At 40.2% G+C, this 25,527-nt stretch overlaps 1 protein-coding gene across 4 annotated transcripts in view; it reads left to right on the plus strand.

Annotated features, from left to right (window-relative positions):
* Positions 1-25,527, plus strand: part of FGF12 (fibroblast growth factor 12) — a 525,572-nt gene that overhangs the window by 149,613 nt on the left and 350,432 nt on the right. Inside the window, exon 1 of one of the 4 annotated variants that reach the window (XM_070406566.1) lies at positions 16,285-16,375. The exons of the other annotated variants lie outside the window; for them this stretch is intronic. Within the exon in view, the coding sequence (XP_070262667.1) occupies positions 16,285-16,375 (91 nt within the window). Of the gene's footprint in view, positions 1-16,284; positions 16,376-25,527 lie in introns of those variants that run through there. 4 annotated transcript variants of the gene reach the window in all.

The following is a 25,527-nucleotide window of genomic DNA, read 5'->3' on the forward strand; positions in this document are numbered from 1 at the left end:
GGAATACAGGAATAGAAATTGATGATAACATCTGTGGAGTGTTTAATTTTCACAGGTACTGTACCTTGTGGTGCTTTATATACATGACCTCAGTTAAGCTTTACTGTGTGACATATTTTTGTCCTCATTTTATATAAATAGAAAGTGATGTCTGGAGAGGCTTGTGACACGCACAAAGGCGTCATTGGCCGTCAGTGGTAGAGCAGAAGGGAAGCCCAGCAAGTCCAATTCCAGAGATCATCCTCTGAACAAACTAGACTGTCCTGCCTCCCCCCAGTCGCCAGTAGCCACCATGTTCACTGAGTAATTGCCACTGTTATATTTTTGTGCATATGCCTTCATTCTTCCCCCCCCTTCCCCCCGTGTATCTCCTTTTCGAATATAATTGAAATCTTGATGCATGCTGTTTTTTCACCTTCGATGTTAGACTTTTTCATAGTTAAACCTATTAACTACTAAAACGGAAAAGGTGTGCTCTTGGCTTACTAATCCAGAATGGAGCCCTAATGCTGAGTGTCTAAGTGATGCCTTGGATTAAAGACAAACCAACAATGGTAAAAAAGGTATTTGTTTTTTGCATTTATAGATTATAAATTTTAAAAACAGGAATGGTCAGTATGTGATTTATACCATGTTATGATTTAATTTTTAAAGCCATCATTTAAACATACACTAGTCCTTGTTAAGCAGATTTCAAATCCTGGGGAAAAGAGACAGGGGATTTGTTTGTGGGGAGTCTATAATTGCTAAACTCGGCATTAAGCATTTTCTTCTTCTAGCCCCTTATATTGTGTTACCACAACTCTGCAAGGCAGTTTATTAGCCTCACTTTACAAATGAGGAAAATGAAACTCAAAGAAGTTGAGAACTTTGTCTATGAACACACATAGCTGGTAACTAGTAACATTGGGATTTGACTCGGGAATGTACGGCTCTGAAGTCTCAAACATTTCAATCAACTTTGTAGTTGTACAAAAGGCCCACGTATTTTTCTTATAGAGTTTTTTAAATTTTAGATTGAATTCAAATATTGTAAAATTCCACCCATTTAAAGGGTATAGTTTAGGGGTTCTTGTTCTTTTTTTTGTGTGTGTGTGTGTGTGCACTCACAAGGCTATGCAAGGATCATCACTGTCTATCTAGAACATTTTTATCAGCCCCCAAAGAAACCCCTTATCCATTAGCAGTCTCTTCTTACAGAGTTTTGATGAAATAAAAATCTTCAAAACTGTTCTATTATAAGTCCAATTTTCTTTGATTCTTTCCTCAAGCAAAAATGGTTCTTATTTAGACAGATGTTGTAGAGTAGTTATAAAAATAACCTTAAATAACAGATGGTTGATGTTGCTGGACATATTTTTAAGTAAGAAAAGGATTATTAATGGAAGACTATTGCAGAGTTATCAATGTCAATACAATCCCCACCACCTCTATGATCATTACCATCATTTAGTGAGCACTTACTCTCTGGCAGGCACCATACTGAGATATTCTACTTCATTTAATTCTGGCAACAATCATTTTAATACTCACACTAGTGTGCAGGCAAGAAAAAAAGTTTGGAGAAGAGAATCACTTAAGTGCCAGGGTTGAGAAGTTTAAACCAGGTCCGGTTTGATTTGAAAGCACAAGTCTTAACCACTGAACTTCTCCAAGTGAGAGGCATTGGATCAAAAGATAACAGATCTAAAATGTAAATAACATTTGAATCCAAATGGAAAATTTACACAAGCCCAGGATACTGTAGAGGGTTATTCAGTGCTAGCTCCTAGAAGCATTAGCCAGTGACTTACTTATCCACCGGATCAGATACATTCAGTGTTCACTTGCTTAAAATTGTAGAAACCAGATCATTTTGGACCATCCATTTGAAAAAAATGGCAATTAACCTAACCAATCAGAAATGGAAACAATTGCAAATTCAGGGAGTCGGAGGCCTTTCAGATTGGTGCTCTAGAAATTTCTTTATCCAGTTCTTTGCCTGTTTGTCTTCCAAGAATATTATGTTAGACTAGTCAATTAAAGGGTTCAAAACACTTATTTTCTCTTAGCTTGAGTTTCTTTTCACTCGTTTCAAGAACTCCTTTATATTTCTCATACCTGAAACCATCTGGAAGGTGTGTCATTGATTTTCAGGAAAGAGAATGCACAATACAAGTTGCTTTTATATATAACTAGAGGCCCAGTGCAGAAAAATTTGTGCACTCAGGGGAGACCCTCAGCCCGGCCTGTGCCCTCTCGAAGCCTGGAACCCCTTGGGGGATGTCCACCTGCTGGCTTAGGCCCACTCCCTGGGAGTTCAGGCCTAAGCTGGCAGTCAGACATCTCTCTGGCAGACCAGGAGCCCTCAGGGGATGTCCACTTGCCAGCGGGGAGCAGGCCTAAGCTGCAGTCGGACATCCTTAGTGCTGCTGAGGAGGCGGGAGAGGCTCCCACCACCACCGCTGTGCTGGCAGCTATCAGCCTGGCTTGTGGCTGAGCAGAGCTCCCCTTGTGGGAGCTCACTGACCACCAAGGGGCAGCTCCTGCATTGAGCGTCTGCTCCCTGGTGGCCAGTGTGTGTCATAGTGACCAGTCATTCCCAGTAGTTTTGCTGTTAGGGTCAATTTGCATATTATCCTTTTATTATATAGGAATTGCCATATTAGGTTACAATACATTTGATTAAGCCCTTATCTTCAGATGAACTATATGGTTAATTCAATCTTGAAAAAAATAAAACCATGTAACTATTCTAGGACACTGGGTGAAACTTTTGATTTAATCCACCAGGTATTTGGTGACCATTTCTTATGTTCTGAGCAGAGTCTGTGGATAGAGGTAGGTGGTAGTAATAGTATTATTATTACTGTTACTAATAGTACTAATACATTTCATACTTGCCATAAAAAGGAATAAAATGTGTGTGTGTGTGTTTGACGTGAGGAAATGTATATAAAAGATATGCCTAACTAATTGTGATACAAGGCATGAGATGACAAATTCTTCAGCTTTTCTTGATTCTTCCAACTAGATCACTCATCATCTCTTACTTTAGACACTATAGCATCATGAACTTTCCTTTTAGGCACCAATCATAGTTGCAATTGTTTGTATGATTATTTGGCTGAATTTTCAACAAATACTTTGTTTTTTCCATAACTCTATCAGACATAAAGGTTATAAATTAAACAAATGAAAATTTGCTATGTGAAAGTTCTATGCTAAGAAATATACATAGATGAGCCCTAAACTATTCAAGGAAGGGTTTTGATGGAGGTCATGCTGGACTCAATTTTTTAATGTTGGGTACATGTATTCACTGGGATATGAAAGAAGGCAGGGTGTCCAAGCAAGGGGAACAACATGTGCAAAGATACACACACATGAAACTGTGTGCCTCAAGGATATGAATGGTGTTAAGTTCATGGACAGAGATGGAGGAAGATGAGGCAAATTATCCAGGGTTTTGCGGGGGGAGCGTAAGTTGTTGACTTCATCTTGAATGCTCTGAAAAGTTTCTGAAGAGCAAAATCCTTCAGGGATTTGAGTTTTGGGGTGATTATTTTAGCAGTGTGGAGGGTAAATTGAAGATAGTTGACAGTTGGATTGACTTTCATAATAATGTTACAGTAGTCAGGCTAGAAGTGATGAGGGCCTGAAAGAAGATAGGAACAAAGTGGATGAATGTAAGAGATGTTAAAGAAATAATATCTCTAATAGCCTCCGACTGATGGGAGGTGAGTTAGCAAGAGGAGTCTTGGATGGTTTACAGGTTTTATTATTTGGAAACTGTATAAATGATGGAATCTTTTACTAAAATGTGCAACTCAATAGGTTTTTGGGGAAAGGGATGTATCCAGATTTGCTGTTTCATAAGTGCCTGCAGATCATTTAGGTAAAGCTTTCCAGGAAAGCCTGGGAATATGCAACTAAAACTATGGAGGAGTCTGGTCAGCAGTCGTCAGCAGACTAAGACATCTGTAGAGGGATGCCCGAGAAAAGTAAAGAGAGTGAAAGGATTAGAGGCTGCAACCCTGGAAACAGTAGTACTGGGTGATGGCCAGAAAGAAAACTGTGAAGTTAAATAGAGAAGTAAAAAAACTTGTTCTAGAAATAAGGAGGAAGAGTTTTGTGAAATAGAGAGTGATTAATAATTTTAATACATATAATTATAGTTTTCTGTATAATTAGGACAAAATGTGCTAGAAACTAGAATATTCTAGTATATAGTGATTTTATAAGGAGAACATCAGTGAGATGTATGGGCAGAAGGCATCACTCAATAGGTTTAGGAAAGAATAAAAGTGGAGATAATATAAGTAGATTCCTTTTTATGTGTTTAAGGAAGGAAAAAAGATAGAAAGAAAGTGCACAAAGAGTTTTGAAAATTCTACACGAAGCTCTTGCTTGGTACATGGCAGAGTGTTCTGCAGAGGCACAAAGATATGCACATATGTGTACTTGTGAATGTATCTGTATGTATAATAAGCACCTTAAAGAGGGCTAACCTATTTCCTTACAAAGTACCACATCCCTATCAAGCCTTCACTACAACTCAAATCAATGGTTCCAGAGAGCAGTTTTTCTCCTCCTTCCTCTGTCCGGACCATAGATCTATAAGCATTTGTGTGTGCACAGTTAAAGCTCACCATTATGAGAGTCAGCCTACTCCGTAAGCCAAGACTCTACTAAACCCAATTCTGAAAGTTGACACCAGTAAATACCAAATACTGTAAAGGCAATATTATGTTTACTGTTGTCAGGTCTTTAAATGAATGGCTGCCCTCTGCTTCTGGAAAGCAGAGAATTTGCAAAGAGAAAATTTAATTTCCAGGGAGAGATGCCCTGAAATCATTTCTATGCATTTTATAAAGTAAGTTTGATCTTTACACATCTCAAACCAGAAACTGCACATGGTGTCAGGTAAAGAATGTTGCACTGGAGGCAGTGTCCTCACTTGAGCGGCAACTCTGCCACTAGGAGCCATGTGGCTTTAGGGAATATCACTCTCCCCTTTAGGGAATCCTTATGTTGTTCAAAGGGATTGAGCTGAATATTACCTACCTTGTTTTGACCTATGTTGAAAATTTATTCCCTTAAACTCTGAATGAAGTCATTCCACAAATAAATTTTCTTTTCCTATCACTTTTTTGGAAAAAAACTCCATTCTTGTCAAATACCACCATATTGGAGTTCCTTTTTTTCTTCTTTTTTTTTTTGTCCTGTACCTCCCTCCTGGACAAATGAAATTGCTTCCTTTATCTTTGCTCTCACAATAGTTTTCAGGCATCTCTATCCTTATTTCCATTATTTGTATAGCTACCTGTTCTTCCTCATGCTCCCAAGATATGAGGTCACTGATGGCAGGGGTTATCTTTATGATATGCATGGTATGCTCACTAAGCATGCATTGAGTAGAAATTTTAAATCTTAACTCATTTAACAAGTAGACTTAATAGATACTATACAATTAAAGGAGATTTTTATTTGGAGAGAACAGATAATGTGAAATTTAATAAAAGGGGTTGGTTGACTGTTTATTGCTGAAGTGAAAGGGGGTCTTCATTATTATTTTCTTTTGTGTTTTTAATATTCAAGATTGTTGAAATTCCACAAGAGCACAGGGAAGTTTAATATAGCTTATTTCAATTATATGCTAATATTAACTATTTCCCCCCAATGTCAACTAAATTTAAGGCCTCACTTTAAAAAAATTACTACATAATTTAAAATTAAAATAACAGTAATATCTCAGATTTATAGCACTTAGGACTTCTTTGTTTTTACTTCATGTACTCCCTTCATTGCAGAAGATGTCTTTTTTTTTTTACTTTTTATTTATTTTTATTTATTTATTTATTTATTTATTTTAAATAAATCTTTATTGTTCAGATTATTACAGTTGTTCCTCTTTTTCCCCCCATAGCTCCCCTCCACCTGGTTCCCACCCCACCCCCTGCCCTTACCCCCTGTCCCCGACTAGCCTTGTCTATAGGGGTACGTTTTTTGTCCAGTCTCTTCCCGCACCCCCTCACACCCCCTTCCGCCTGAGAATTGTCAGTCCAATCCCTTTTTATGCCCCTGATTCTATTCTATTCACGTTTATTCTGTTAGCCAGATTTTTTATTCACTTGATTTTTAGATTCACTTGTTGATAGATATGTATTTGTTGTCACTTTGTTGTTCATAATTTTTATCTTTACCTTTTTCTTCTTCTTCCTCTTCTTTTTTTAAAATTAAATCTTTATTGTTCAGATTATTACATTGGTTCCTCTTTTTTTCCACCATAACTCCCCTCCACCCAGTTCCCACCCCACCCTCCGCCCTCACTCCCCACCCAGTGTCCTCATCCATAGGTGCATGATTATTGTCTAATCTCTTCCCGCACCCCCCACACCCCTTTCCCCCCAGAATAGTCAGTCCATTCCCTTTCTATGTCCCTGATTCTATTATAATCACCAGTTCATACTGTTCATCAGATTATTTATTCACTTGATTTTTAGATTTACTTGTTGATAGATGTGTATTTGTTGTTCATAATTTGTATCTTTACCTTTTTCTTCTTCTTCCTCTTCTTAAAGGATACCTTTCAGCATTTCATATAATACTAGTTTGGTGGTGATGAACTCCTTTAGCTTTTTCTTATCTGTGAAGCTCTTTATCTGACCTTCACTTCTGAATGATAGCTTTGCTGGATAAAGTAATCTTGGTTGTAGGTTCTTGGTATTCATCACTTTGAATATTTCTTGCCATTCCCTACTGGCCTGCAAAGTTTCTGTTGAGAAATCAGCTGACAGTCGTATGGGTACTCCCTTGTAGGTAACTGAGTTTCTTTCTCTTGCTGCTTTTAGGATACTCTCTTAGTCTTTTTGCTCTTGGCATTTTAATTATGATGTGTCTTGGTGTGGTCCTCTTTGGATTCCTTTTGTTTGGGGTTCTCTGCGCTTCCTGGACTTGGAAGTCTATTTCTTTCACTAGGTAGGGGAAGTTTTCTGTTATTATTTCTTCAAATAGGTTTTCAATATCTTGCTCTCTCTCTTCTTCTGGCACACCTATAATTCCGATGTTGGTACGCTTGAAGTTGTCCCAGAGGCTCCTTACACTATCTTCGTATTTTTGGATTCTTTTTTCATTTTGCTTTTCCGGTTGGGTGTTTTTTGCTTCTTCGTACTTCAAATCTTTGACTTGATTCTTGCAATCCTCTGGTCTGTTGTTGGGAGTCTGTATAATATTCTTTATTTCAGTCAATGTATGCTTAATTTCTAGTTGGTCCTTTATCACAACATCAAGGGTCTCACTAGATTTCTCAGAGGTTTCTAGGAGATTCTTGAGTAACCTTTTAACCATTGTTTTGAACTCTATATCCAGTAGTTTGCTTTCCTCCATTTTCTTCATTTGTGACCTGTTTCTTTGTCTCTACGTTTTGGCTGCTTCCCTGTGTTGATAGAGTGGCTTTGTGTGCTAGGTGTCCTGTAGGGCCCAGTGGTTCAGCCTCCCTGAGGCTGACACTTACCTGAGGTGGACACTCTTGATGCACCCCTTTGTGGGCTGTGTGTACAGTCTTGTAGTTAAGCCTTGATTGCTGTTGGTATCACTGGGACGAATTGACCTCCAGGCCAATTGGCTGTGAGGACCAGTTGTGTCTACAATGGAAGAACTTCTGTGCTGGAAACACCCTTATGGAGCAGGACTTGCTTTAGTGGGGCTTTGGTGCTCACTGAGTCTGCCCAGGTTTTTAGCTGGAGAAAGGCCAGGCCATTCATATGCAAAAGCCTCTGTGCACAGCTTGGGTGGGATTGTAAATTGGGTGGGGCGGGGTCTCAGGGAATCACCAGGGGGGAGCAAACCGCAATGGCTGACAGTCTGCTCTGCCTCAGAGAGGTCCTGGGGTCTTTGTCCTGCGGGCCCCATGCAGGAACAATGACCGCTGCAAGCACCTCTGCGAGAAAGCCACTCTCACATTCCGGCCCAATGCCAGACAGTCCAGTTTCTCTCCATATGAGTCTGGGTCCCCAAATTCTCACCCGGAACTGGAGTTCAGAGCAGTTGGTAGCTTATATCTCCCTCCCGATTGAAAAAGACAACACATACCCAGCTACCAGCCCCTTTCGCAGGCCTCTGCCTCCGTACTTCCGCACTTCCACACCTCTGCACCTCCTACTGGACTCAATGCGTTTTTCTCTTTCCTTCTAGTTGTAGAATTTCCATTCAGCCAGCCTTCCTGTGGTTCTGGATGATATTCGTTTTGTCTTTTAGTTGTAGTTTTAATGTGGTTGTGCGCGGCAGCAAATTCAGGTGTTTACCTATGCCATCATCTTGGTTGTTGTTGCAGAGGATAAGTCTTATCAATACCTTAAACTCTTTTTGGTAGGAACATTCTGTTCTTAGGCCCTGAGCAGGTATGATTCTGATGAAGTCTTCTGACTCAGGGCATTAAGACTATATCCTGTTGGCTACTTGGAAATGACATTTCCAGTTCTAGTGTATATCCTTCACTGTCTTTATTTTGTATTTTAATCAGTCTTAGTAATAAATAATTCTTTAGCCAAAGCAAAATTTATATATTTAATTATATTTATTTCTCATTTATTTGGAAGAATAAATGATACTAGTATATATATATGCACACATAGTACCAAGTTTTAAAAGTACAAAATAAATCGTAGCCTAAAGTAAATCTCCTCTCTCTCCTATTCAACATCCTAATCCTTCCTAAGACTATACCCAATATCACTTTCTTGTGTACCCTTTCAGAAAGAGTCCATTAATTTATCAACATAAGCAATGCACATTCTTTTATTCCATCACACAGATTGTAACATAATTTAATATTCTTATACATGTGTGTTAAATTTTTTATATTATAAATTCATGTAATTAAATTTCAAACAATAAATTTCAGGGATCTTTCAGTACATATTGAGTTAATAATTTTTTAAAGTTCAAGACATTTCTTTGTAACAAGAGATGTGCCAAAATTCAATTAGTTCCCTATGAATGGATTAGTATCATTAGGATCAAATAGCATGTAATCGAAGTTGTACTGATATGTTGTGCAATTGTCACTAGCTTACCGTCTGCAACCATATCAGGAAGCTAATATTTAGAAAAGACATTTGGGAGAAGTGGCTTTTTAAGTGTTGAAAGATGGAGACAAATTGCAATCCATAAATGTATTCAGTGTGTACTCTTTCCAAGAATGTAAGAGTTCCCATTTCTTTTACATTCTTTCTAGTACACTGGCCTATCAAACATTTTCATCTTTGAAACCTGAATAATTGAACAATGGTATCTTATTATTGATATATTTTATAGTTCTCTGAGTATGAGTGAATCTTATGAGCTATATGTGTCTACAAGTGAATTATATTTCAGGCATAGGCCATACACTTACTCTAAACTCTTTGTGGGTTATTGTTTTTTAATTTGGTGCATAATTGTAAAATATTCTCCAAATGAAAAATCCGTATAACAGTCCCCATATTACTTTACTTCAGCAATATAAAATATCACTAATTTACTATTAATTTTATTATATCAATATTTAAATAATAAATTATTTATTACATGTTCTAGGTACTAAGATAACATTATGACAGATATGATTTATGAAAGATAAAGATACCTAAATTTGTAGGTATAGGAGCTCATAATCTCTTGGGGAAAGAGACATATGTACAAGCAGAATAAATCAGTTCCCTGTTATGGAATAATATAGTCTGTTATGGGAGCTCAGAAGTTGTAATTGATTTGGGGCAGAGTCAGGAAGCATCAAAAAAAATTTCCCAGAGGGAGCTGGAAGGTCTTATGGTAAGTCTTAAAGAATGTGTGGGATTTGTAGGGTCAGAGAGAGTTGAGGTAATAGAAGTGAGAATGTACATTTGGAACTGTGCCTGTAATTTGGTGATGAATTTTGACTAATGAGCAAATGTTGCTTCCCTGAAATTCACAATTATTGACTATCTTGGATTGATTGACTTCATATTTCTCACAATAAACAACTGATACTTGGCTCATAGAACTCATATTTAAAGGGTTTTTTTAAAAATAGATGACAAGCTCTGCATCTATTCAAAACAACTCATTATAGTGTAATTAGAAGAGAATGGAAAACCTCATATTGTAACAGCAAACTCTGAAGTATTATTTATTTGAAGATTGGGAACTGGGGTGGGAAGGTTGGAGGAAAATGCATGGAAGGCTTATATATTAACTGGACCTCAAAGGTTTTATCAGAAAAGAACTGTAAAAGTAACAACATTATTTCTTGCTCCCCCCCTTTTTTTTTTGGTCTGCTATAGGATGTACTTAAGTTAAATGAGAATTATTGCTCTGTATCTCATAGAGATGTGATGGGATATAGGACAGGATTGGAGGTAAATACAGAGTCTGAATATGGGTGCTGTATTTTTCAAAAGTGGTTTGTTCTTTAGTGGATACAGTATCTACTGGTATTCATTATGGGCAGAAAGTGAGATGTAACATTTATTAAGCATTGGAAATCAAATTATTTGTGGAATGTATGAATGGATGAGTGACTGAATAAAAAGTCATCTTAAAACCTTACTCCCTGTTCCTATGAAAATGACCTTGTTTTGAACTCCTATCTAAATAAATGTTTAAATTAGTATAATTTAATTTCAGGACCCTCCCTGGTGGCAATTTCTGGTCTTTTAAAAGTGGGTATTTTTTTCTAATAACAAAATAAGAAAGTAATGTAAACAGGCAATTCCTTTGAAAAATATAAGCTCTTAAATAAAAAATGTTCAAACTTACTCATAATTAGAGACATGCAAATTAAGATAACATTTCAATTAAACTGACAAAAATAAAAATGTAGCATAATCCATTCTATGGGTGGGGCTGTGGAGAAAGCTGAACTCTCACACAAGGAATTTAGACAAGGCTTTTAGAAACATACAGATGTTTCACATACTCAAATAATCGAAAAATCACTAAAATTAATTTTAAATAATTAAAATCAACCAGTATGGAATATAAGTAATAATAAATACATGTAACTGGGTTACAAATGAATAAGCTACACTGAAAAGGATAAGGAACAGAGAACTAATCTAAGTCCCTTTGAAAAAATACTATTTTGACTAGCAAGTGTAAAAAGCCTAAAGATAAATAACATCACTTCTGTGACATTCTCGCCAAAATTAATAACTGTGGACAAATCATTAGAAAACACCAGAGAAACCCAACTGAAAAGACATTCAACAAAACGTTGGACCATTATTTATTAAAAACGTCAAGGTCTTGAAGTGAAGAAGAGATGGAGGATTTGTCATGAATTTAAGAAGATTAAGGAGACAACTAAATGCAAAGTGGATCCTAGATGGATCCTGAAACAGAAAAAGAACATTGGTTGGGGGTGGGGAAGGGGGGGGGAGGGGGTGGGGGAGTGGGGAAGGCACTGGTGAAAGCTTGTAGCTTATTCAATAGCATGGTGCCAGCGTAAATGTTCTGGTTTTGATAACTGTACACTGGTTATGTAAGTTGTTAACATCAGAAGTTGAGTGAAGAGTATAGATGAACTCTGTATTATTTTGCAACATTTCTGTAAGTCTAAATTTATTTCAAAATAAATAGTGTGGAGAAGAAGAAATAGAAGAACAAAAAAAAAAGTACAAGAGGAAGAACATAAATTTTTAAAAAACCCATGTGTTTTCATTTTTGAAAATAGTTATTTAGACTCCAAGTCATTAATAAAGTAAGTCAGCTGCTAGTGGCAGTTTTTGTCATATTATCTAATGAAATTGATTTTATTGCTCTCTTATGTGTCCCGGCCACTATCACAAAAAGTACCATAGACTGGGTGGCTTAAACAACACACATTTGTTTCTCACAGTTCTGGAGGCTGGCAAGTCCAAGGTCAAGGCGCCAAGATCCTGCATCTGGTGAGGACCGGCTTCCTAGTTCATAGATGACCATTTTCTTGCTGGGCCCTCCCAGGGTGAAAGGGGAGAGGTAACTCTCTGGAATCTCCATTTAAAGGGCAGTGATCTCATTCATGATCTTAAAGCTTCCCAAAGGCCCCATCTCTTAATACCTGGGGGATTAGGAAATCAATTTATGAATTTGGGGATATAGACATTCAGACTATGGCAATTGCCTATCGAAATTGGATTTGAAGGTATTTCTAAGACATGCAGTTTTTACCATAGCAGCCTGTGGACTATACATATCACACTGATGTTGATCTTTTAGTTTATGTGTTGCCAAAGTTTCTTTGTGAAGATGTAAGTTTGATAGACATTTTGCTATTAGTATACTCATTAAGAGTTTTTGACCTGGCAAATTTTTGAAAATGTTATTACTCATTCATTGTAGGCTTCCAAGAAGAAAAATGCACTGATTAATTGCACAGCTGATGCCAAGAATCAACAGATTCCTATGTTTCATATGAACAGAAAATGTCTTAGATAAGTCACCACTTAAAAATCTCAGAACTCCCACAGACACTTATTAATTCCTGCAAACTGTGAGTAACTCTTTATAAAAAGGAAAAATTTAGATACTAGGAATTGAAACAAGCTCACCTATCATTACCAGATTTGTACCAGATTTTCTAATCCCTCTTAGAAAATTATTCTTTCATTTTGCAACCACACTGGTGAGTCACTTGCTAGAGTTAGTCCAAGGTCAATTCAAAAAGAGAAAGAAGGCCTAACTTAAGAGAACCTTAATTAGAGACAGATACATGATTTAAAATTTGGGCATTAAAATAATAATATACCTTGAATTTAAAATTTAAAAATATAATTCCCAGAACAACTTTGATTTGGGGTTATAGAATAATACAAACAGAAAGGAGAAAATTTGGACATTTTTCTTAAACTAAATTTTGCCACTTTATGACTATCCATTGTGCTTCGGCTACATCATTTGTTTTGTTTTGTCTTATGTTTGGATGTTATGGTGTGTGCAAAATGTGTTTTCCTTAAGTACTGCCCAGCATACTTGAGGAAGATGACATCTATGTACCTAATTGTGGAACTAGATGTCACCTTAGGAGTTGCTTTAACAAGCATGCACATTGAAGTTCTGATAAGGTTAAGAACCTTTTTTTTAAAACTAAGTTTGAGTAATAAAATTCTAGTGATCAATTCCCTTTTAATCTACTTTAATGACATGTTCATAATATATAGTCAGAAAATATTTCGCATTAAAATATTATGTGCTCCCTTTGGTTTAATCTGAGCTCACTTGAGAGTTCAATATCAACAACAAAAATCTGTCCATGTGAGCCCTCAGTCTGTTTTTACAACTACTGTGATGATTAATTTTCTTTGTGATGAATACACTTGACCGAAAGTATCACTTCAACAGCCATTTAAACAAGACAGTGGGCCACTTGAATATTAATTATGACAGCTTTCCTGTCCTGCCCTCTAAGAGTTGACAGTCTTGTTGAGGAGGTAGAAGATTTGCCTGCAATGACTAAAAGGGCCAGTATGTTAGACCACTGAGGAGCACCTAGAACCCGGAAAATTGGGAATAGCACCTTATCTTGCAAAGGTAATAAAAATCTTCCAAGCACTTTCACATCTTTCACCACATTGAATCCTTGCAATGACCCTGCCAGGTAGGCAGACAGGAGAGGCTCATTACAAATATGAAAAGTGAAGCTCTGGACAAGCATGTGTGTTTCAAAATCACACATGGACCTGCTTGCTCTGCTCTGCTTCCTTTGAGGGAATCGGGCCTTTGTCCTATTTTTATTGTTGTTGTTTTGTTCAAGGAATAACATTTATCTCAAATTAAAGAAATAGCTCTAGCACTGGGCTCCAGAGCAGGAGCGCTCTACCGGAAAGCTCTGCCTGTGCTGCAGCATGAAGGACTATTTTTAGGTGTTTTTCTTTTGCTAATTGCCTCTCCCTCTGTGGGGAATTTCTATGGTAGAATCCCCAGACAGGCCAAGTTTCTCACTAATCCCCGAAGAGACCGGAAAGAGGAGGGCCATGACCCAGGTTGCCCAGTGATGACATCCTGGTGGCATTAGCAAGACCTTCCAGGACCTTGCAGCCCGCAGGCTTAGGTGGTTCTACTGAATAACAATTCTAAGAGATGACTGGAAGAAAGGCCTGGACATACCTCCTTGAGTCTTGGAAATGCCTCTACTGACTGTGCCTGGTTGGAGCTTAATTCTGAAAGGAAGTAAGAGAATGGGGAGCCAGGATGGTTGTGGGCTCGAGGCCCTCCAGATGTTCTGGCTTTCTTCTAACACCTTTGAGGGGAAGAAGGAAGAGACTACTGAAAGAATATTTTTTTCCAGGCAACTTCAACCTTAAATCTCAACTATTAGAGAACATCATAGAAACTCTGAAGGTTTAGCCTACAGAAGAGAAAAAAGAAAAGTGCTGATGAAAACCATTTTTACTCCCTTGCAGGGAAGAGCTGACCAGCTAGTGCTAGGTAGCCTTAGGACAATGGGTAGAACGAATATGAAGTTTCTGGCTCAGTGTCAGTGTAAACCTTCTAACAGGTTTTATACAATGAACTACCTTGGAAACTAGTGAGTTCTTTTTAAGTGGATTTTTATTTTTTATTTCAGAGAGGAAGGAGAGGGAGAGAGAGAGATAAAAACATCAATGATGAGAGAGAGTCATTGATTGGCTGCCCCCTGCAGGGCCTCATACCAGGGATGGAGCCTCCAACCCAGGTATATGCCCTGACCCATCATCCCAACCGTGACCTCTTGGTTCATAGGTCTAGGCTCAACCCCTGAGCCACTCCGGTTGGGGGTTCTTGATATCTGAACTATTCACTAGTTCTTCATACCTGAACTGTGGACACTAGCATGGACCCTGAATTCATTGGAAAGCGAAAGTGATTGAAAACCCTACAGGTGGGGAGCTAAGTAATCATTGTTAACACTATCATAGCACTTATTTTACATCAAGTGTTTGCTTAACCCTCAACAAGGGGTATAGAAAGTAGACACTATTAACTTTCTTTTAGAGGTGTGGAACTTGAGGCACAGAGAGGTTAAAAAATGTGTTCAAGACCACATAACTAGTAAGTACTTGAATTTAGGCTATTTGTCTCTGGCATCTGTACTCTTAATCACCTGCTATATTGCTGTGTCCTCTCTGGCCCGCCTTGCCCTGAGATTCCAGGGTCCAGCCCTTCCTGCCGGCGCATCCCTTCCGCTGGATTATTTGTAGGCTTCACTTGTAAGCCTTCCAAAATGGCTTTGAAGGCCTCCTCTGAGAGCAAACAAAAGAACCAGCCAACCAACCAATAAATAAGTAAAGCCAAAGAGGTTTCTGGTGAAAAAATCATCAAGGCGTTTAAACCTACAAGGAAGCTCCCTGGTCATCTTGGGCCAGGTGGTTCAGTCAGAGCTGATTGGAATAGTGCGCCTAAGTGTAGTGTTATTTTCTGATTTCCTTCCTCATCTGCCTCTCCCTCTGCCTTCCCTTCTGGCGTCGTCTCCCCCCCCCACCCCCCCGCACCTGCCTCCCCACTGCACCTGTGCTAAGCTTTTCCAGGAGACTGGAAGGCACGAAGCTAACAATTGTCTATCCCACACCCTCTCCCCGCCCTGATTTACACAGGGGGAGAGTGACTTACCCAAGGTCACGGAGCCCCCATCACAAAATCCAGGTGTGCAGACTCCCACCTCAGGGCTCCGCCCACACCCAGGCACACCTTCGCTCTCCTCGCCCGCACCCAAGAGTTTTCTTTATTCCCCATCCCCTCCTCCCCATCCCCACCCCCCAGGTCCCTGGAGTCGCTTCTGACGCTTTGCAGGCTCCAGGGTCCAGCCCTTCCTGCCGGCGCATCCCTTCCGCCGGATTCTCACGCCGAGTCGCCCTCCGCACGCGCGCAGCCCGCGGGGCCCCAGGGTTCACCGCCACACGCTGAGATTAGGGGCAGAAGGGGTGCCCGGAACCACCAGGCCAGAAGGCCAGGCCCCTCGAGGGACCCCGCCCTCGTCCCCCGGGGTGCCGGCACCTGGAAAGGGCACCGACCCAGTCACCTTCCTGCGCGCAGACCAGCCGCCTCCTGGAGAAGTCCCAGTGTCAGGTGCGATCCCACCGGGGTGTGGCCGCTCCCGTGGCTCCCCGGGGGGCTGCCCCCCGCCCACCGCACTTCCTCCACCGCACTTCCTCACCGCGCCCCCCTGCCCCGCGCCCTGGTCCTGCCCGGCCGCGCTGCGAGCTGCTCTCCACCCGGGACGCGCGCACCATGGACCCGGGAGCCGGCTCTCCAGCACCGGCCGCCTTTTGGTTGGACCATTAGCGGAGGTGGGCGGGGAGTGGCCGCACCCCACACGCGCGCTTCTCCATGAAGATTATTGAGCTTTCTTTGAGGAAAGGAGTGCATATGCTGCAGTGTCTCTGTGGAAGGAGCCTGAGGACCAGCAACAGCCTAAGCGGTGAGCCCGTGTTCTTTCCTTGGCCCTCGAACACCCCCTCCCTCCTCCTGGCCCCTCTCCTCTCCCCTCCGCGCCTCTATTCCGCGGGGTCGCTGGTGGTGGTGGAAGGAAGGCGTTTCCTTGCTGGGGCCCGATGATGGCTCTGCCGCGAGTTGTCTCTCTCTCTTTTTTAAGCCCTGAAGTCATCAGCGCTTTATAGAATGCTTCAGCTGTCACCTAGCGCCCGCCCTGGAACCTCGGTCTCTGTGAGGGGTGCGTTAGGTGACCTGCTTTCCACCGCCTCGCGGCTCTCTCCTTGTGACTTGCGACTTGGAGTTACTCTGCCTCCTCCGAGAAGTTGCGGGTGCGCCGGGCGGGAGAGGTGACTTTAAACAGGTGGCTGGCGAGGCAGGTATCTTTTCTTTTTCTGGCGCTGTCTGAGAAGTAGACTTCTGGCCATCTCCGGGGAGTGCGGTTTGCCCCGAGATCAAGCAGGTTCTGTGCTCCTTGCGGAAACAGGAGAGTTCCAATTAGTGTGCGGCTTAACCGACCAGGTGCCCCCCAGGGAAGGCACAGGGAGGGGAAGAAAGAAAAGCAGGCCCTTTAAATGATCAGCAATATTGAGAAAAATCAATAGAAACAATCAAACTAAAACCAAATACGTGAAATTCTTTTGTGTGAAAGCCTTGGGGATGGTGCGCTGTTTCACATTTTCCATTGTCCATCTCTTTCTTTTGGGGTGTGAATTCCCTTTAAAATGATTATGTCTAGTAATTTTGCAAGTACTAATCCACTTTTTGTGTCTTGGATTTTCTCTTACAAAATAGCGGGGGGGTGGGGTGGAGGTTGGGCGTGAGGGCAGAGGAAAAGTACACCCCTTTCCTCTGTCTAAACAAGTGTCTCTTTTTAAACCAAAGGTTTTGGGGTCCATGAATTGCAAAAAGCTTTAATGTTCAAAAATTTAACAATGTTATAATAGGTGTCATGTTTAAAACTTCATTCCTATATTCTGGTGAATCTGACTCATTTGGTTACTTACCTATTTTCACTCTGATCTAGAGCTATGAAGACTGTATTTGGGAAGATTAGAATATGTATAGATTTCATTCATCCTTTATAAAACTTTGACTTTCTGGTTACTTATCACTCTAAATACAAAATAAAACCAGTTTAAAAGAACTAATTAGATAATTTAACTATATGTGAGATATGAGAATATACACTTGTGAAATGAAATCAGCCATGAGATCTCATGTTTTTACTTTTATTCAATTCAGAAAATTATGTAAACATTTTTTGCACTTATGTTTATAAGTGATTTCAAGCCACTACATTCTAAACTAACATGATCGATGTTGAAGTTTTGTGTTTTGAAAATACATATTTCAGGAGACCAATAGAGATGTATTTTACTATTATTTCAATTTTCCTTTTCTACATTAAATGAAATGTGAATGGATTGTAACTTAATGTGTTTCCTACATAGGCTGCCCAATCACATATGTTATCATTTCTGTTTGGATCTGTTACTATTTCAGAAACTGACTTTACAAGTAAATTGAATATGTTACCTCTTTTAGACAGGGTATGTCCTCATTTAAAAACAGATAACATATTCAATTTACCTGTAAAGTCAGTTTCCCAAATAGTAACAGATCCAAACAAAATTGATAACATAATCATTTGGCACCATAGGTTGTTGCAAGATCATGAGACTAATACAGAAGACCTAGTTATAAAGCAGTCTTTTGCAATAGCTTGGCTGGACCTGGAGATTATTATGCTATGTAAAATAAGCCACACCAATACCCTATGATCTCACTTATATATGGAATCTAATGAACAAAATAAACTGATGAACAAAATAGAACCAGAGGCATGGATACATGGAACAGCCTGACAGAGGTCAGAGGGGAGGGAGTTGCTGGGGGACTGGATGAAGGAAGTTGAAAAGATAGGCCAAAGAACATATATGCATAGCCAATGAACGCTGACTACAGTGTGATGATGGCCAGAGGCAGGGGGCGGAGCAAGGGCTGAGTCCTGGTGGGTAAAGTGTGTGTGTGGTGGTGGTGGGGGGGGGGGGGGCGGTAGGGGGCGGGCAGGGATGGGGGACATCTGTAATAGTGTCAACAATCACAAAACTAAGAGTTTTGAATTTAGTATTATTATATGAAAAAAAACCTGGAAATAATGATAGCTCTAGCCTGGTTTCTATCTTATTTAATCTTAGATTTAACATGTGATCCTATGTAAATTGTTGCACTTTATTTATACATGCATTTTTACTTAGTGGAGTAATTGGTTATACTGGGGAACTATCACTCCAGGGGAATTTTTTTAAAATGTTGTAATCATAATAGTGAAGATAAAGACTCATTTATACCCTTCCCACAGACAGAGGTAATATGTAGATTATAGATTGTTTCTGGGAACTACATTGCCTTTGCTTAAATTGTGGCATTTCTTAGTTTATGATCTTATATAACTTTTATATGTTCCTGCTATTCCTCATTCAGAGCATAAATTACTAAGGTAATGGTACGTACCTCATAGATTGTTGTAAAAATTGAATGACTTAATAATAGCTAAAGCTTTATTGAGCTTTCACAATATGTCAGGCATTGTTCTGAGAACTTTGAGCTTATCATATACATGTCCTGTATATTTTAGATATTATTGTGTTCCATTTTAAAATTTATTTCATGTGACTTATGCCATTAGCATGACATTACAACAATTCTGCATTATGCCCAATGTGCACATGCAAATTGACGTAAAGACATCAGCTACATTTCCATGGAGCAGTTTAAGAGAATAGAGCTGGAATTCACTATTTCAATTTTTCAAACTTTCCTAAAGAGCCATACAATAATACCGGTATTTTGAACTGTGTCAGCATGGAGTAGAAATTTTTATGCCAGCTATTTCTTCCCCATTACTTTAGAGTTGAGGGAAGTGAGAACCACTGGAGAACAGTGACATAATTTTTATAAGAGACTAAGAGATTCTATTTTTGTGTGTGTTAATCCTCACCCAAGGATATTTTTCCATTGATTTTTAGAGAGAGTGGAAGGAGTCGGGGAGTCAGAGAGAGAAAGAAACATTGATGTGAGAGAGACACATCGATTGGTTGCCTCCAGCAAGCCTCCAGACTAGGCCAGGGATCAAGCCTACAACCAATGTACCAGGTACGAGCCCTTGACCAGAATCGAACCCAGGACCCTTCAGTACATGGGCAATGTTCTATCCACTGAGTTAAACCAGCAAGGGCAAAGAGCTTCTATTAATGGATTGCTGAATTTTTGGAATTGTAAACATTTCAATATTTTATTTAGCCATTATTAAACAAATAGAGTTAAAATACAAAATAATTATTACTAACATTTGAGCTTCTTGGTGTAATTAAAATATTTTATTTCTCTTGTCTTTTCTCTGCATTTTCAATTATTAATATTTTGTCTAATTTATCTCCTTATATTAGTTTAGAAATGTTTTGTACTTCAGTAGGATGGAGCTATCATGAGCTATCAAAGAAGACAATCTTAGACAAGGTTAAGTGGATTGTTTAAGGCTATTTCTCAGTGTCTTATGACTCTTTTTTCCTATTTTTTAAATTTATCTTTGTTGTTGAAAGTATTACAGATGTCCCCTTTTTCCCCATTGATTTCTTTTCCACCATGCCCGCCGCGCCCCCCCCCCCCCCCCCAGGCCTTCACTGCCCTATTTTCTGTCTATGGGTTATGCATATATGGATACAAGTTCTTTGGTTAATCTCTTCCTGCCCTCCACCAATGATTTTTTTTTAGCAGTAGGAGCCTATCCATTAAAAGACAGATAAGTTTAAAATTCTACACAATTCTACTCATAGTATATGGCACTTCTATTAACCTGATACAATGCTAAGTTTTTAGTTCAAAGGGAGAGTAAAGCAGCTTCATTTTTCTCTATAGATGGGGACCTTTGCAAAGAACATAAGCTCACAGGAGAGTAGGGATTAAAACAGTAGCTTACTGCCTGCATTCTCTCAATATCTAGTTGGGAGGAAAGCAGAAGCATTGTATCAAAGGAGGGTGTTTCTTGTCACTTCTGTGCATCACTAAGGTATAAAAGAGGGGTTCCTGTCCTAACAGCCAGGCTCTTGGGAAAGCTGTGTTAGGTGTCCACCTAATACTAGAGAAGGGCAGTGCATTTGATAGTAGGTCCCTACAATAGTAATGTGTGTGTGAGTGTGTGTACAAGTGCACACAACTGGACAGGGGAGCACAGTGCTCATCTTACCACCTTAAGCTATTTCAAAAAATCAGCCAACTGGCTCTCCTCCTTCTGTGTACAGTCGTAATTATTCTACAATATTCAGCCAATTAGGGGCTACTCAACCTGGTAGCTTGGGGAATTATCAGATGTCTAGAGATTGAACTATACAGTCACATTAAATGGCCTTGGTGTGGGATTGAAACACTCCAGGCAAAAGTAATTTATCAACCTGCTGAAAAACACATAACTAAAAAAAACCATTTACAACCATACCTTAAAGTATAATACTGGCATCTAAATTGAAACTGCCCACTTACAGATTGCATCAGCTGGTTGTATATCTAAGGGATATAGGCTTTGACTACTCTAAAGGACAATGAAGTGATCTAAGAAAGAATGTTTGTTTGTAAAATGGTTATTGCTTTATGCTTATTTCCCAGGAAGGGATTCTCTATAAAGATACAATTATACAATTGTTTTCAGCACCACACTACCTTTACTCCTAAGGATTCATATAGTCATTTAATCTCTTTTTTTTCCTTCGGAGATGTGGGTAACAGGTACCCTCCAAAATTGAGACAAATGACAATAATGTATTTATAAATTGAAGATATTTTAAATTCAAATTCAATCTTCAGAAATCCACCAAATAAAGAAATAAATGACAAAATCCACCTCCTGAAGCCATGTACTCAGGTGCTCACAATGTTTTAATTTTGAAATATGGGTCACTTCAGTGTGTAACTGCCTTCAATTATCCAATCTTGGAAAGCTTGATTAAAGGATAAATGATTTATTCATGGCAATTATCTTTGTTGTAGAATCACTTTTTGAGCTGTTTTTATGTCCTGAGCTTAAAATTTTTCACTATTTCAATGATGCTTCAATGGCTACAATGATATGAGTTATGTAATATACCACATATCCATAACTTTCCTATGGCTTTTACTTCCAAAGGGATTTCTTTGTTGTTGTTTTCCATGAGCTTTTCAATGTTAATTAATGTCAAAAAGCTCTAGAACTTAGTGCTTCTTGTTAGTTCATTTGCCTTAAAGTACTTTAAACAAGCCATTTGCTAAGTGCCTACTGTATGCAAATGTAATAGTCATTACAACTTTTCACCCAGTATTTTGGATTGTTTTCTTTCTTTTTTTTTTTTTTTAAATATATATTTTATTGATTTTTCACAGAGAGGAAGGGAGAGGGATAGATAGTCAGAAACATCGATGAGAGAGAAACATCGACCAGCTGCCTCCTGCACACCCCCCGCTAGGGATGTGCCTGCAACCAAGGTACATGCCCCTGACCGGAATCAAACCTGGGACCCTCGAGTCCGCAGGCTGACGCTCTATCCACTGAGCCAAACCGGTCAGGGCTTGGATTGTTTTCTTGAGCATATTAGGATGTGATCATCTGACTTGCACTATTAGCCCATGTCATGTGAATAGAAGTGACAGGCCTCACTTCCATGTGGAAACTTTCATAGAGTTAGATCATAATTCACCTCAGGCTTTCCTTCTGATGATGTTCCAAGGAATGGTTGCTCCATCAGCTTGTATTCCTGAGTGTCTGTAATAAACAGAGCCCCACTATGTGAACCATGTTGAGCATTTCGCACAAATGAGAAGTGAATACTTCTTTTTTAAGTAACTTAGATTTTTGAGTTCTATCATCATCTGACCTACCCCGATTGACATAGTCAGGCCAGAGAGTTTAAAATAAAAAAATTAAATGGAAGATTATTGGGCGATGTTTAAAGGTCTTTACAATCACATACTCCAATTTCTCCATGATATTATCTTTGTTATATAACAAATAGATGTATTGGTTTTCTTTCATAACCTTAGGATAATTAATTTACCTTACCAAAGTATGAGGCTTTGTCATCAATCACCCTTGTAGTTAGTGTGTTTCATGAGCCTAGTGGGTACATTGTTTCTTAAATGATATTTATCTTTTCCCCAAAGATATAATGAAGCTCCACTGATGTTTCTGAGATTATTCTTTCAAAGTTGTACTTTCATTGTAAGGCCCTTAAAGACTCAGTTGCTCCTGACCACTTATTATGAAACTAGAGGCCCGGTGCACGAAATTTGGGCACTGGCGCGGGGGGGGGGGTGTGTGTGTGTGTGTGTGTGTGTGTGTGTCCCTCAGCCCAGCCTGCATCCTCTCCAATCTGGGACCCCTCGGTGGATGTCCAACTGCCGGTTTAGGCCCAATACCTGTGGGATTGGGCCTAAACCAGCAGTTGGATGTCCCTCTCACAATCCGGGACTGCTGGCTCCCAACCGCTTCCCTGCCTGCCTGCCTGATTTCCTCTAACCGCTTCTGCCTGCCATCCTGATCACCCCCTAACCACTCCCCTGCCAGCCTGATTGACACCTAACTGCTCCCCTGCCAGCCTGATTGCCCCCAACCACCCTCCCCTGCTGGCCCAGTTGCCCCTAACTGTTCTTCCCTGTGGGCCTGGTCACTGCTAACTGCCCTCCCCTGCAGGCCTGGTCCCCCCCAACTGCCCTCCCTCCCCTACAGGCCCAGTTGCCCCCAACTGCCCTCCCCTGCTGGCCTGGTCATCCCTAACTGCCCTCCCCTGCTGGCCTGATCACCCACCTTGTGGCAGCCATCTTGTGTGAGGGTGTGTTGGTCAATTTGCATAATACCTCTTTATTACATAGGATGTGCAACTTACCTTTTGATGCCCCCAGCATATTCTGGAAAAGAAGAATTCACTACATTGCTGGAAAAGTAGGACAATGTGACAGCTCTGGTCACTACTACAGTTTTGCTTCTCCCAGCTTATAAATTAAGAACCATGTGCAAAGAAGAAAATCAGGTACTTTATAGCGAAGGGGTTGGGCTGAATGCTCTCATCTGAGTCATAGACCATCAATCAATTTGCCTGGCTCTGGGTTAAGTACAGGAAAAGAGAAGAGGGAGGTGAGACTTTTTCAGAAACGTAAGATATATGTGTCATGCCAACTAGCCCTCCACAGTTGGCACCCCTTCTTTCTTTCTCCCCTTTTCCATCTGAATATAGAAAATTAAAGAAACATGTTTCTGTTTTTAGGGATTGCCATTTTTTCAATCCAGATAACACTTATTAATCCTATATAATAAAAGCCTAGGTGGCATCACGTGCAATGTCATCACAAGATGGCCACCACAAGATGGCCGCCACAAGATGGCTGGCAGGGGAGGGCAGTTGGGGGCTATTGGGCTGGCAGGGGAAGGCAGTTGGAGGTGAACAGGCCAACAGGGGAGGGCAGTTGGGGGCAATCAGGCCTGCAGGGAAGGGCAGTTGGGGGTGATTGGGCTGGCAGGGGAGGGCAGTTGGGGGTGATTGGGCTGGCAGGGGAGGGCAGTTGGGGGTGATCGGGCCAGCAGGGGAGCAGTTAGGCATCAATCAGTTTGGCAGGGGAACAGTTAGGGCAGTGGTTCTCAACCTGTGGGTCACGACCCCTTTGGGGGTCGAACGACCCTTTCACAGGGGTCGCCTAAGACCATCGGAAAACACATATATAATTACATATTGTTTTTGTGATTAATCACTATGCTTTAATTATGTTCAATTTGTAACAATGAAAAAACATCCTGCATATCAGATATTTACATTACCATTCATAACAGTAGCAAAATTACAGTTATGAAGTAGCAACAAAAATAATTTAATGGTTTGGGGTCACCACAACATGAGGAACTGTATTAAAGGGTTGCGGTATTAGGAAGGTTGAGAACCACTGAGTTAGGGGGCATTCAGGCTGGCAGGTAGAAGTGGTTAGGGGCAATCAGGTAGGCAGGCAGGTGAGCGGTTAGGAGCCAGCAGTCCCATATTGTGAGAGGGATGTCCAACTGCCAGTTTAGTCAGACACCCCCCAAGGGGTCCCAGATTGGAGAGGGTGCAGTCCGGGCTGAGGAACACACTGCTGCCCCATGCACAAATTTTGTACACCGGGCCTCTAGAGTGTGTGTGTGTGTGTGTGTCAGAGAGGAAGGGAAAGGGAGATTGAAACATCAGTGGTGAGAGAGAATCATCAATCAGCTGTCTACTGCATGCCCACAACTGGGGATTGAACCTATAACCCTGGCATGTGCCCTGATCGGGAATCGAACCATGACCTCCTGGTTCATAGGTGGACGCTCAACCATTGAGCCACGCCAGTGGGCTCAGCAAACACTTCTTGAGGAGGGATTGTATGCTAAGTTCTATTTTAGGTACTGGAGACCAGCAGGGAAATATATATGTACTTGGAAGAAGTGTAATACTAGGCAGGATATGATACATGCCCAAAGAGAAATACTTGGGAACCTCTGTTTGTCTCAAGTTTAACAACCTCTTCCCTGGGCCAATTTCGTACTGTAAGAATCACCCCAAGGAAGGAAAAATTAATTCTGCCTAGGATTTATGTTAATCTCCCAGTGTTTGAAAGCATTTAAGAGTTCAAAAAGGTAGGCTGAGTTAGGTCAGAACGGGGCTCTAGTGCAAAGAATAGTATCTCTGAATATTTTACTGGAAGAATGTATTTGAATTAAAATAAGATGCTGGTATAAAATTTTTTTTTACAAAGATAAATTCCCTACAATTCAATTCAAGCCTACCTAGCCTTATTCATATTCAGGTCTCCTGCCTAGTTATTTATGTTATACCTTTGCACTTACTTCAACACAAGTTTATTCATTCAACAGCCAGATATGATTCATCAGCTTCTAAGAAAGGGGCAAGTTCTATTCTCTGGTATCACTATTAGAAAGGGACAGCCAGGGAGTACTTATACATCTGTTCCCTCCATTTCTATGGAATATCTTAAAACAGTGAAATGTTTCTCTGTACAACTTAGTGTATGAAATTGCTACCTTTGTGACATGTTGTTTTCATTGCACAATGCTATGTTAATCTCCCTGTGTTTGAAAGCATTTCT

This window comes from Myotis yumanensis, unplaced genomic scaffold (genome assembly GCF_028538775.1).
Source record: "Myotis yumanensis isolate MYYU_CA2020_CCGP unplaced genomic scaffold, mMyoYum1.0.hap1 SCAF_2, whole genome shotgun sequence".
Classification (NCBI taxonomy): domain Eukaryota; kingdom Metazoa; phylum Chordata; class Mammalia; order Chiroptera; family Vespertilionidae; genus Myotis; species Myotis yumanensis.